We start from the raw sequence: 13,469 nt of genomic DNA, 5'->3' as shown, positions 1-13,469 counted from the left end.
AGCACATGCCTCTGAAGACTCCAGTGAAACATCTTAAAGAAACAAAAAAGTTTCCACCCCACCCCCCCCCAACATGATGGTCGTAGTTCTTTTGAAGGTAGGGATAGGAAGTACGGAAAAACAATCTTCTATGTTCAGGATCACCATTAAACTTTGAAACCTCTCTGTGCATTTGTACTGAGCCTAATACGATAGCTCTGACTGAGGTCTATGAGTAGCAGGATATTTTAACTGCCTAAGATCTGGTGGGCTCTTCATGGGTGCAGGTGACCTCAGTGTATTTCTAAAGAGCCAGAGGTGCTCTGTATGCCCTTCTCCTCCTCTTCTGCAGTGTGCAGAGGTTGTGCCTTTCCGCTAAAGAAATGGGCTTCTGAAAGAGCCACTTCAGAGGCAGTGATCCAAGTTTCCTTCTGAGCTATTCCAGTTACCAGCAAAATCCAGAAAAGAAACTTGAATTTGTGTTATTAACAACATCATTATGAACAAACTGCAGGAAACAATGCATCTTCCTACAAAAAAAAAGTATAAATAAAACTTCTGATAAGCATTTTACTACATTGAATTCCTCATTCTTTTCTTTGAGAGTGTTCCAAAATTTAGTGTGCAGCTTAATCAACTTCATATATGCTTGAGCTGGGCAAGTCAAAACTAACATGACCCTGCACAAGGAAAAGCATCCCTTGCACGAGAAATCACATTCTGCTTATTTACTATATATGAAAACAGTCCCAGATCATTCCTTCCCTGAGGCAACAGGAACATTTCAGTGTTTCCTTAACCACTGCCACCCTTCAACACTTTCCAGGAAGCAAGCTCTGTTCGCAGGATGGCCCTGGCTGCGTGGTCATTAAAGCTGAGATGAAGCTGATGAAGCAAAATGATGAAACCCTCAACTTTAATGTATTCAGTGGTAATAGAGTTTCCAACTTCAAATTATGGGTGTTGTTGCATGGTGCCTTTTAACCTCTCTTTTCTATCTACTATTGATCACACTTAAATTCTTTTGTATATAAAACTTTGGGCCCTGGTTTGGCAAAAAGTTAAGTACAGGATTAGCTTCACCTGCAGGTTACCTTGTTTAAATTAACAAGGCTGTTTGCATGAGTTAAATAAAACCATATGCAAGCTGCTATAATATTTTTAATTAAAAAGATAGTACAGTGTGTTGATACAGTGCTATGTGGGTGGCAGGCATTAAAGAAAAGGCAGAGAGCCGAGTTAAGCAATTCAGATTGTGAATCAGATCTGCATTGAACGGCAAAAGTTCTGGAAAAAAACACCTTTTTGGAAGTATACTTATCCCAGGCCTATACAGGGATCCTTTTAAAATCAGAGTCCTTCAGAAGTCATGACACTTGGGTCTGGGTTGGAAATCATCCAAAGGATTTCAACTCTGTGCTCAGGTATGGTTCAATTTCTTTAAAAAAAATTGAGCTTTTTGGAGGGACTGTGACCACTGCTGGAATGTGGTAAATTAAATCCTTTGTTATCTATAGGCAGACATCACAGGGGTTACAGCAATGCAAACCTCTCTTCGTTTCAGACCTTGTCACTGGATACTTTCCACTTGGGGCGGGAGAGTAAAGAACACCATCCCGAGACAGGTGTCTCCTGAGTGCTTGGGTCCAAGCACCCGGGTCCTGCTTTGTTCCTGTTATCTCCCCATCAGGAGCGGCTGTGTGAGAGAGACGAGGGCTTAGCCCCACAAGAAACAGCTGCAGTTTTCACTGGCTTCAAGTCAGCAAGTCCTGTCTTTGCTTACTCATTATTTGTATAAAGGGAAAGACGTAGTTACGAAGGAACAAACATCTAAAACATCCTCTCAAAAGCAAAAACAAGAAAAAAAAAATCTGCCATGCAGAACTCCCTTGCTTAACAGAGGACAGGAGTAGAGAGAATGTGCAGTGGCATCTAGAGCAGAGAAATACCTTGAAGCTGGCAGTCCACAGTGTACACAGCAGACCACGGTGACAGCAGATGCTGCACAAGTCAGGGAAAACTTCTGACAAGCCCCAGAATTTCCCAATAAGAGTCCATCTGTCATTAGCCTTCTGGGTACCAGACAACATACCAAAGGGATTAACAGCTTAATCGTAGCTGATTCATATATGGGGATCTGCATTATTTATTTGTTTATTTTACTATTAGGGTCTTCCTGTTACAGACAAGGGAAACTGAGGCATGGAGCAGTGAAGTGACTTGTTCAAATGTTGTCTGTGGCAGAGCAAAAAGTAGAAGAGGGGGGTTGCTCAAGTCCTCTTACACATCTTTATTACTTCTGTGCTGGTTTAATAGAGGAGTTACAGTTTGTTACTTGCCTATCCCTAACTTTTCTGGCTGTAGTAATATATAGGTACAGTCTGTTGCTCACATATCCCGGATTTTTCTGGCTGTAAAATGAAGTTACTTATACCACAGGTGAAAGTGCTAGTAAGGCTGATTTGCACACTGTCATTTCCCTGGAGCCTTTTGTACTTGTATGAAGTTACACGGTGATCAAAGCCAATGCATGGGCCAAACACTTTGCAAAGGCATCGTCATTTTGCAGGTTTGCTCGCCTGGTCCCAGGCAGTTTAACTGTGAAAACAGGATATGGTACAGCGGGCCAGACCTGATGCACTACTTTATCAAAAGTCTGTTGTCGTTAATCTCCTTTTTATGAATGGCGGGGAAGTGGCAGCTGTACACAAGGATAAACAACCACCGCAGCAGAGATGCTTTGAACTGCTGTGTTCCTTTGGGAAAGAGATTTAAGATAAAGCCGAATCTGGAAAGCATCAGTGATGGTGCACCAAGAGCTGCTTATCACCCCCACGGTTTTGGACCTTTCTATCACTTTTTGCCCCGCTCACCCTGGAGCGGGCACACACACACACACACACACCCCCTTCCTTGCGGACGCGGACCAGCAGCATCACCCACCCGTGATGGTGAACCTTAGGGGAAGAGCAGCATCCCCGTTGCTCCTGGTAGCAAGGAGTGTGCTCCCTGCGGCCGGGGGGCCGGGAGGGGGCCGGGGTGTTTGATGTCCCCTCACCCCCACCGCACATCTGCCGCGACCCCGCCACATCTGTCCGCCGCCCCGCCGCGCCCCGCCCCGCCGCGGGGCCGCATCTGCCGGCACATCTGGGCGGGCGCGGCCCCTCCCCGCGGGCACATCTGGCGGCCGCGGGGGGCGGCCCTCCGCCGGGGCGGGAGGAGCGGCGGGTCGGCGCAGCCCCGCCGCCGGCCGGGGCGGGCAGAACCGGCGCGGCGCGCAGGGGAGAGGCGGCCCGATGGGGCGGCCGGCCGGCAGCCTGGCCCCGCTCCGGCTGCTGCTGCTCCTGGCGCTGGGGCACGCCTGGACCTACCGGGAGGAGGCACAGGACGGCGACAGGTGGGTGTCCCCCGCCCGCGGACCCCCGTGCTCCCGTTTCTGTGCGTTTTCCCCCCATCCACCACCTTCTTTTTTTTTTTCTTTTTTTTTTTTTTGTTTTGTTTTGTTTTTGTTTTTGTTTTAATAATCCCGCTCCCCGCCTTGCAGGGAGGTTTGCTCCGAGAACAAAATCGCCACCACCCGCTACCCGTGCCTGAAGCCCACGGGCGAGCTCACCACCTGCTTCAGGTGAGCGCCGCGGCCGCAGAGGGCGGAGGGGGGGGCGTGGGTGGGCGCGGAGCCGGCGGGCACACGCGTGGCCGTGGATGGGGGCTCCCTGCCCGCGGGGAAGGCGCCGCGCCGCCCCCGGAGGGGAGTGCGGGGGACCCACGCGTGATGGTGGCAGGCGCGGGGGACGCGGCAGTGGCATCTGTGTGCCTCCCCTCCCTGCTCCGCACTAACCCACCCCCGCATTTCCTCCACGAAAGGTTTTATTAAAACTCGCGGCAGTTGTCACCTCAAAGGCATCGCTGGAGAGGGTGCGTGCGGTTTGGGTTGCCGTATCCCGGCTGTCAGTCATTGATAGAGTGCGAGAGGCTTCCTCCGACCTGGATGCCGAGGAGTGCCTCGGAGCTACAGCTGCATCAGTTGCAGGATAATCAGTGAGATCAACCGGATTCACGCCACCCAAAAGACATTTATGTTTAGGTAGATGAATCATACCCTCAGAGTGAGTAACTTCTTCAGCAACCAGCTCTGGGGGAGACTTCAGCAGAGGGCTCTCAAATTAAGTAAGATGAATCCAACCCTGAGTTTTCATTTTTCAGCCACGTATTTGAGAAACATTATCTGTTTTCAGTAGGATTTTAAAGCTGTTCTAATGATGACAAATGTCTAGAGCACTTGACAGTAGATGTGCTTTTAGAGAAATATACACGAAGTACGAGCACACATGTATCCCTTTACTGATGTCCCCTGATTAGTCCCATCCCCACAGATGAGATGTTCCATCTACAAAAACTGCTTATTTGTGGAGATGACTGTGCTCTGCCTGTGTGTGTATGTGTGCATGTGCCAGAGAGCCATTTATGTATACCAAAAATACAATAAGGCGCATTGATGCTTGTGAAAAGTGTTATAGAGAGATCGTCCATTTCTTCCTGGGGCATTTTCTGTTTGTCAAAAACAAGAGAGAGCTGCAGATGCACGGTGCAGCAGCGTTGTGCCTTGCTCACGCACTCGGGGCTGGTTCATGCCCTCCGGCAGCCACAGCCACCTGGGAAGGTGTCACACCGCTGCCCAGTTCCCAGCAGCATTAGCATCCTTACAGCCCCTGGGAAGGGCTCTGTGGGGACTGGAGACCACCCTTGCGTGCTTCCCTTACCTTTGCTCTCCTCTCCCTGTGAAGGTGAGGCAGAGCCCGCTTATAAGCAGCTCTGTAGCACGCAGCAGCACGCAGCACTTCTCGGAAACAGGCAGTGTGTAGGTTTTGCAGGGAAGGAGAGTACTTGGTTGAACCTGCAGCGTTTCTCTGGTTTGGGAGCAGAGCACTGGGGTGAACAAGGTTGTGCTGAGTGAGGAGTTACTGAAGGAAAAAGCCAGAGTAGGAGCTGCATAAAGCAGCGCATGCAAGACTGTCCTGCTAGTTACTGCATGTCCCCAAATCCGTCTGACCAAAGTGGGGCTGCTTTGTGTGTAATAGATGAGGACTTAATAGGCTCCACCGGCTGCTGCGGGCCACCGTGCAAAGAAAGCAGGACTCTGTCCGGCTGCCAAGTCCCACTAGCACTTTCTTTCATCCTCGCTGAGGTATTTCTGACCTTTGGGCTCTGGTTGTGCTGAGCCCTCCCTCCCTTCCCAGCTCTCCTCCTGCACAATCCCAAGTGGTATTCACCATCCCAAACCAGCACAGACTGTGAATTAGCATTTCCAAATAGCTGTATTGCACTCTAGGTTGTTTTGGTTCATGTTTTCAAATCTTTTCTATGTCTATGACTGCTAGGACTGCCTTGCTTTAAAAAAGAAAAAATCAATTTCCGTGTAATCATGTGTTTTCAAGGTCTAACCTTTAGGGTTGGGTGAGGAGGGCTCCATCCCCCACCCTGTGAGCTCTCTTCATGATGTCCATATGCACAAGAGCAGGGCAGCATCTCTGAAATGGAGGTGTATGGCTCAGCGGAGCAGCTCTGCATGGAGGCCATACCTGCGCTGCGATGCGCTGCTGATCCTGCCCCTCGGAGGTGAGCCACGCTCTGATACGGACCAGCAGCATCACCCACCCGTGATGGTGAACCTTAGGGGAAGAGCAGCATCCCCGTTGCTCCTGGTAGCAAGGTGTGCTTCCAGCAGGCACATGGGATTAACCTTGGCAGAACACATTTTAATTTAAGATTCATTAATATTTTGAGGTTGAGGCTGTTAGCAAGATGACAGGAAACTTGCAAGTGTTGACTAATCCTGTGGTGCGTGGAGGTGGGTTTTGTTTTGTAGGACATTCAGGTGCTTTAGGATTCTGTTTTCACATCTGGAATGACAGCAAATGTTTAAAAAAAACTTCAGCTGGACAGGAACTCAGCTGTGGCTTTAGGGAACTTTCACTCCAGGTTTCTGAGAAACTTGATTTTGGTGTTCTAATATTTACTCTTAAAAAATTTCATTTTTTATCTTCCTAGACAGTTTTTTCACAGTACTTCGTAATGACAATAGTTATGAATAATGTAGTAATTTATATACATGGTTAGAGGTAGTTTAAAAGGATAGTTAATGTCAGCTGCTATTTACTATTAGCATACACATCTAATTTCTTTTCTAGGTCAAAGTACCTTTTGTGTAGAAATTAAACAAACTGACACAAAATTTATCTCGTGTCATAACATGTCAGGCATAAGGTAACATGCAGCACTACTAATGATCTGCTGTGCAATTAGTTAAATAAAAAAAGAAATACATTTGAAGTCAGATGTCAAAATTCCTGAGCAAAATTACTTTTCCAAAGCATAAATTCCTGACTGAAAGCAATTTCATCCTTTTATTCCTTCTGCTGGAGTTTTTCATGAAAATCAGCATGTTTGCAGAGCACTTCAATAAGAATAACATCTTTTCATCGCAAAAAATATTTCTTGAAAATTTTTTTTTTAGCAAGATTTACTCATGAATAAAGATGAGCCAAATGGAGGGCCAAGCCAAAAGTGGGGCCAAGCACTGAGAATATATTGGCATTTTTCCCTGTGGTCATAGCAACCTTGTACATAATTAGACGTATTTTTCCTTTTTGAATGTGTGCAGTCTGGCCCTTGACTTAGTTTGATTTGTATTTTTTTAGATGTTCTCTTTATTTATTTTCATAAGAGTACAGAGGAACAGATGCAAAAAACAGTGGGATCTTGTACAGTATCTTTTCAGTGCAAATCTCATTTAAACTCTTGTATGTAACTGCACAAAGTACCAGGTACTAACGGCCCCATTGCATAGGTACAGAGAATAAGTTCTGCAGATTTGTTGATAATGTAATAGTCCAGTAAGACTTTGAATTCCTCGTGTATGCAAAATTAATCAAATTCGATGAAATCTGGGCAGCATCAGAATATGAGGCCCCAATCAGTTTTCTTCAGTGCTTCCATGTGTTATCGCTTGCATATGACAACTGATTTTGTACATCTTAACAGCAGTCCTTTTCATTACAGTCCTTCATTCATTTTCATTTTAAATAGTGCTACCGTACGTTGTTTCTGTGGTCCAGAAGGAAAAGCAGCATCTGGAATAGGCATCCCCTGCTTTATCCTGATCATGTAGGTGTGTTCCCATAAGGTGATGGTAGTGGTTGTGTCACTTCCATGTTCAGGAGGCTCAGCATCTAATCTGGTGCAAGTTATTAATTGGAGTTGCTCCCTTTTAAAAAATCAGCAAAACTTGATCACCGAATTAACTGTTGTATATTAGGAGAGCTAAATATTATATTCAGTTAGAAGTCAGAGAGTGTAGAGAAAATGATTCAGAAAGACGATATACAGACTTAACAGAAACATTTGCTAGTGGGAAGCTGTTTGCCCATCACCAGTTGTAGGAAGATTCAAGCATGAAACAGATGGGAAAATGAGAATATTTGTATCCCCTGACTGTGGAAACCTCTACTAGGCACTTAAATATTGTTGTAAATTGACTTGAAAGAAATAGTTTTGCTCCTTTTCAGTTTTTTTTTTAATAAAAATAAAGGGCTAAATTAAGGAAACCAGCATGCGTGAATCAGGCAGATGAAAAATTGAACCTAGAGCTGTGTAGCACAGAAGAAAACTTTAGCCATTGCCTTCATGGGCAAAGGGAAGGGGTTTTTTTTCTTCTATCCAGCTGAAACTATTAGTCTAATTCCCTCTCAACTTGCAAATAAAATTTACTAAATTAGTTGACGAAACTGATTTTTTTAAACAAATAGGCTATTGACCTGGTGAGAGAAATTATCCATCTTTCTGTGACATCACGGTGAGCGCTCTCTATTTCCTCCATTTTTTGCTGAAAATGAAGTGTGCAAGTTCCTCGAGGAACATATTATACCCTAATTGTGTGTGTGTAGTGATGGAGGCTGCTCCTGCTCCTTCCTTCTGCAGGACCAGCAGGGAGTAGGAGGTTTAGAATAAAAGTGCTTGGCAGAATAGTCCTTGCTAATGATGGTAAAACCTTTGTAAAGATGTGGCAAATCTTTACATGTTATATCTGCAAATAAGCCCCATGTTGTGGGGCTTACATCTTGGCTTAGAACTTAATCAGTAACTTTTTTTTGTAGTATTTCGCAAGCAAAAGGTCTTTTAAGTAGGGTGAACACGTTTCAATGTAGGTTGTCAGCTTCTTCATCTGATAATTAGGAGTTACAAGTATTTTACAGAGGCCCTCCCTACATTTCAGGTTTTAAATTTTGCTGTGAAAGATTGCTCTACACTTCATAACAAGAAGACAATTCAAATGTATTGCGGAAGAGAATGTGTGTATACTTACACCCTACTTAATTCTGATGCTAACCAGAGATCGCATGCCTCAAAAAGCATTTCTTTTTACTCTCTTGAATGCTGATATTGCTGTGGAGCCTACTATTTTTACAGACTGTATCATTTTGCACATTCTTAAAAGATAAAAGTAATTGCAAGTAGGTTGGATTGTAGCTGTTTCACAAAGAGCAGCACTTTCACTAATATGCCCTTGGGGACCATATGCAATTCCTGGTTCCCAGATACTCGACGAGCGTGTTGCAGAGCTTTCCAACAGGAAAAAAAAAAATGCCGTATAAAATTTTGAAGCTTTCAGCTGGAGTAAGCAAGGATGATGATTTGTCATCTTCTGACGTTTCTTTTTAGAGATTTCTTTTTTATTGTTGCTGTTGTGTTTCCTCTCTGAAGTTTTGCTGACTATTTCAGTTTTAATAGAATTGAAAGAGTCCCAACTGATATAATATAACAGTAAAACCAAGAAATTTATCTGATTAGAGCAAAGTACTGCTTAATCTCCAGCTATTCTGCAGGGAAATGCACTCTATGGTGGAATTTTGCTGAAAATTTAAGAGAGGATGTGATTGCAAATTTGTTCTGGTTTTAGAAAACTAAACATACACAGCAACTGTAATTCTGCATCTGCCAAAAGAGTTTCTTTACATTTCAATAAACTAACAATTCTTCTTTTGCACATACTTCAGTGGTGAAGTGCCACGAGCTGCTAACTCTGTGCGTCACTCAGGGTAGCATCAGCATCTGAAACGTGCCTGTGTAGACTGTGAGTGCTACTGAAAAGAGCTGCAGCAATGCTACTTGATGATAGGATTGAAAATGAGGAATGTCAGAACTTATTAATTTATTCATCCTATGAAGAAGCCTGTGAATATGCATATAGTATTGGGCCTTTTGAAGTCTGTGTCAAACCATCATCATGAAAGCAATGTGTTCAGCAGCTCTGCGATATGTCACATCTGTGGAAGGAGTGCTGCTCTTCGAGTTTCGCTAGTACTAATTCTAATAATTCGTTCCCTAGCATGGTATTTATGAAGAGATGCAACCAACATAAGTGTTCCCCTAGTTAAAAATTTTTTGTTGTCTGTTTTATATATACCTTTAAAAAAATCTTCCTGGAAATTGTCATCACAGGTAGACTTTCATACATATGAATAAATAAAATTTTGCTTCAATACACCACTATTTTACAAAACAGTGTATACTACAAAGATGCTAAGGCATTTTTCCCAGCTCTCCTAGAATTTCTTTCTCACTATTGATTTGAAAGTAGCACTCTTTAAGCATCATGGTTCTGATTGCAGTCAGTCCTCAGTTTGATTCGATTTCCTTTGCTGTGATTGCCAAGGGAACAGATTGCTTGCAGTTACTGAGACACATATTGTGAATATCTGCTGGTTAAGAGTAACACCAATGCCACACACACATCTGTAGGTTTCCATACTGCATTTGGGTGGCCCTGACTTTCTGGGACACTTTGCTGTCTCAGGTGCTAAGGCTAAGGATCTTAAATCTTACTGAATTTTGGTGAGGTTAGGGACACTTGAGATCTCAGCAGATGTGGATGCTCCTGGCTGGAGCAAAGCCTCCTGCAGCAAAACATGGTGCTGCTGTGCGTTTATTCTGCAGTGCCTCCTCTGTACAGCCAGGTCACTCCAAAATGAACCGGTATAATTAATGATCTTTCAGAACATTGCGTAATTACTGTGAGTGGTGCACTGAGGTAGGACGTGCTACAATTAAAGGATGAGGTCTGGCAAATGGTTGTTCATGTAGTCCAGAAGTTTTTGATGTTCACATCAAAGCAGTTTGGAAAATTTTAAAACTGGCAAGCCAAGAGCTTCATGATAAGTGCCCTCCTTGGTGGTTTGATCGATAATGAAATCCAGGTGCATTGCATTACGGTTTTCATCTACAGAATATAGGGTTAAATATGAACTGACTTCCCCAGGCATGTCGTCTAGCTCAGAGACTCCAGACAAACAAAATAGTAGCCCCAGGGCCTCCCATGGCCGATATGAAATATGTAATAAAAATAAGCCGCCAAAGGGAATATGACTTTTGTAATTATCCTAAGTATTGTATATGCTCCCTAAGGTCAGGCTGCTTTGTCCTTAATAAAGTGATTGCAGTCTCTCTTGCTAACAGCAGGACGTTATTAATACTTGTATTACCGCTCCCATTGTGATAGAGACCTGTTGAGCTGGGGTGTTATGTACTGATTGCAGTCAAAATAGGCAAGACAGAAAAGGCAGGAATGGAAGGTTAAAGGTACGGAGCAGCAAGGAAGAGAAAGGAAAAAAAAAACCAGGGGCATGGAGCAGGCAGGGAAAAAAAATGAATATAGACATTAAAAAAGAAAAATTCCATCTTGCTGGTGGTTTGTGTGACAGAAACGTGTGTGATAGAAGGGAGGTAATCACTCCCCAAAGAAGTATAATTTAAATGCTTCCAGGCTTCTATTTAAGTAGAACCCAGGAAAACAAAACATCAGCCAAAACCAAACAAAAGCACACACACATGCACCCCGGGGAGGATGCCTCTTCTCCCAACTAGACTTGGAGCTAAGCTACAGGAGCTGATGCATCTTCCCTTGACAGCCTCTCCCCTTCCTTCCATCTTCAGTTTGGAAAATCTCTCTCCCCCTCTGCCAAGTGCAGGTCTGTGTGGCAGCAGGAGGGACACCTTACAGGTGGATATTTAAATTGCCTCTTCAGTCTTTGCTCAGTTCAGATTGCCTTCGCTCATTGTGATAGCACAGAATTATTGGGAAGTAGTTGAACATGAAATATTTAAACTACACTTGGAAAAATAGATCAGGCTTGCTAGACATCCCAGATAAGGTGGGATTGCCCATATTCTGCTGTGAAAGCCGTTGCCCAGTATGAAAAGCACGTGGGCAACAGGTTTTCTGAGACTTCTGCTGTGCTTGCCTGTTTTTCTGTCATTGCGTGTTTGGGAGAGCACTTACTGTGTGCATGCAACAAGGTTACACAAAGCAGGTATGTGTGAGATACCTGGTGTGGCCTGTACCGCTGATTTACAGATGTGCAGAGACACTGTACCTGGGATATGCCGCATTTCGGACTGCGCTCGCTCTTGTGCAGTGCTGGTCGTTTGGGGGACATGTGATTTTGGGTTTTATTGAGATTGTGCTGAATTCTCACAACCTCGAGTTTAGTCTTTTGTTTTTGTCTCCACTGCAGTGCCCTGAGTCGTGAGGCGACTTTTCTCTCAGTGCGTGAGTCATGGCTGAGTGTTCAATATCAGTGTCACTTCAGCTGGAGCTGTTGGGGATGGCAGAGGGCTTGCTTTCTGCTAAATCCGTGACAGGGAGAAGATCTGCTCTGGAAACCTTCGTTTGTGTTGCTTCTGTCTCCTGCAGACCCGTATGAGTCACTCCAGGGTTCCTCTCTTTAAAATTTGCGCTCACTAAGAGGCTGAGACTTGTGCCTACCATCCAAAAAAGCAGAGCTGACTTTGATTTACAGTAAAAAAAAGTTGCCCCAAATGCTGCTCAGAATTTTTTTCTCTCTGTTGTCCATTTTCTGTTTTCTTGGTTTCAGTTTTCAAACTAACGGTGGCTTCTTTTGTAATCTAACAGTAGCAAATGTCACTCTACTGCTCTACTTTACCCTTTCTTCTATGTTGTTCCAATTGTAAGCAGAAACAATGGAGAGCAGAATCCACACAGTGCTGACTCAGTTTCTTCTTGGCCTAGGAAAAGAAAGCAATTTGTTTGCATCTCCTTGAGGGTTGCTCTGTTTAACAGTCGAAGAGAAAAACAATTTCAGTTGCAGACAGTAATCTCAGAGTTTAGTTGTGTTTGGAAAATCCTTCTCACTTAAAGAGTGTTTTCCATCATGTTGTGTTGATTTCATTGTTGATCCTGGTTCAAAAAATGAAGTGCGAGACCGTAAAGCATTTAGTGTACATCCAGCTGTTAAAAATACGTACTTCTGGGGTTTTTGTTATACAAAAGTTCTAGCCACATCCATTTTAATTGATGATCTGTGCTGGAATTTAAATAAGGTGAAATACACAGTGATTATATTCACTGTATTAATATTACCAGCCACTCAGTAGTAAATGCACATCAAACAGAATTTTTCTCTTTCCTTTTCAAATGGGCTGGGAGCTAAAGTGGTGCGTACACAATGTTTTAAGCGAGAAGAGAGGCAAAATCAAAGCTATAATCTGAGTTTTTAAATAGATTGTTCTTGCAGAATGAATAGGTTTATTATAAGTCAAAGGCAAGTTACACTAGAGGGAGAGTCTAGAGAAATACAGGACAATATTCATCTGGGCTAGCAAGTGTGTGACAAACAATAGTCTTTCTATGGAGAAATTAGTGGTGCATAGCTTCCGATGTAAAACAGCAGTGTTCATGTTGGCTTCACAGTCTCATTATCCTCCCTCAAGGGGGAAGATTGACTACCTAATTCTCCGTAACAAGATGCTTAAGTACAAGAAGTTAGACAGTACAGTCTGCAAAATGAATGAAGAAATACATGAAGTATTATCGTAATATTTTATGAGTAATGGGTAAATGCTGACAGTTTAGAAATTTGTGAAAACACACCAAAAAAAGTATGCTCAGAATTCTTTTTATAAGAGAGAGCAAATGACTTTATTGGATGCGTTATTTCATTGTAAATAACTTCCTGCCCAGAGCTCCAGCGTCTCAGTGGAATGTTAATATCTCTATGATCACATTCAACACATTTAATATATGTTGTAAATCTGACATCTTGCCTATTCAACAAGATGTTATTATCATACTCAATTTTCATTATAGAGTTTATTATCATAGCTGCACCAAAAAAGTGGTGTCGTTTCCTAAACATTACTCTCTGGAATTCTGACAAAACCCCTTAGTTTAGAGATTATTGCCTTTGAGAGTTGAAATGAGTTATAATTCAAACAAAAATAGCCAAAGGGAAAATTATTTAATCCTTATAATAGCATCTGTGGGAAGAGAAAAGACAGATGAAAATGGAGTTGAGGGTCTTTGGTAGATCTTAGTGGTTGAGAAATGGAGAGTGAGAGAGAGACTTGAGGGACCAGGGGTCACTAGAGCTACTGTTTGGTAAATGCTTGATCCTCCAGGGGATACGTGCTTTTAA

At 43.5% G+C, this 13,469-nt stretch overlaps 1 protein-coding gene across 1 annotated transcript in view; it reads left to right on the top strand.

The window, feature by feature from the left end:
* Window positions 1–3,275: 3,275 nt before the first annotated feature.
* Window positions 3,276–13,469, top strand: part of CCBE1 (collagen and calcium binding EGF domains 1) — a gene marked incomplete at its 5' end in the record, with an annotated part of 96,408 nt that continues 86,214 nt past the window's right edge. The window contains 2 exons of the mRNA XM_082336810.1: window positions 3,276–3,376; window positions 3,524–3,604. Of these exons, the coding sequence (XP_082192936.1) occupies window positions 3,276–3,376; window positions 3,524–3,604 (182 nt within the window). The remainder of the gene's footprint in view (window positions 3,377–3,523; window positions 3,605–13,469) is intronic.

Source organism: Platalea leucorodia (genome assembly GCF_965183815.1).
Source record: "Platalea leucorodia genome assembly, chromosome: Z".
NCBI lineage: Eukaryota > Metazoa > Chordata > Aves > Pelecaniformes > Threskiornithidae > Platalea > Platalea leucorodia.
The sequence above is the reverse complement of the archived record's forward strand: the minus strand, read 5'-3'. Positions and strand labels throughout refer to the sequence as shown.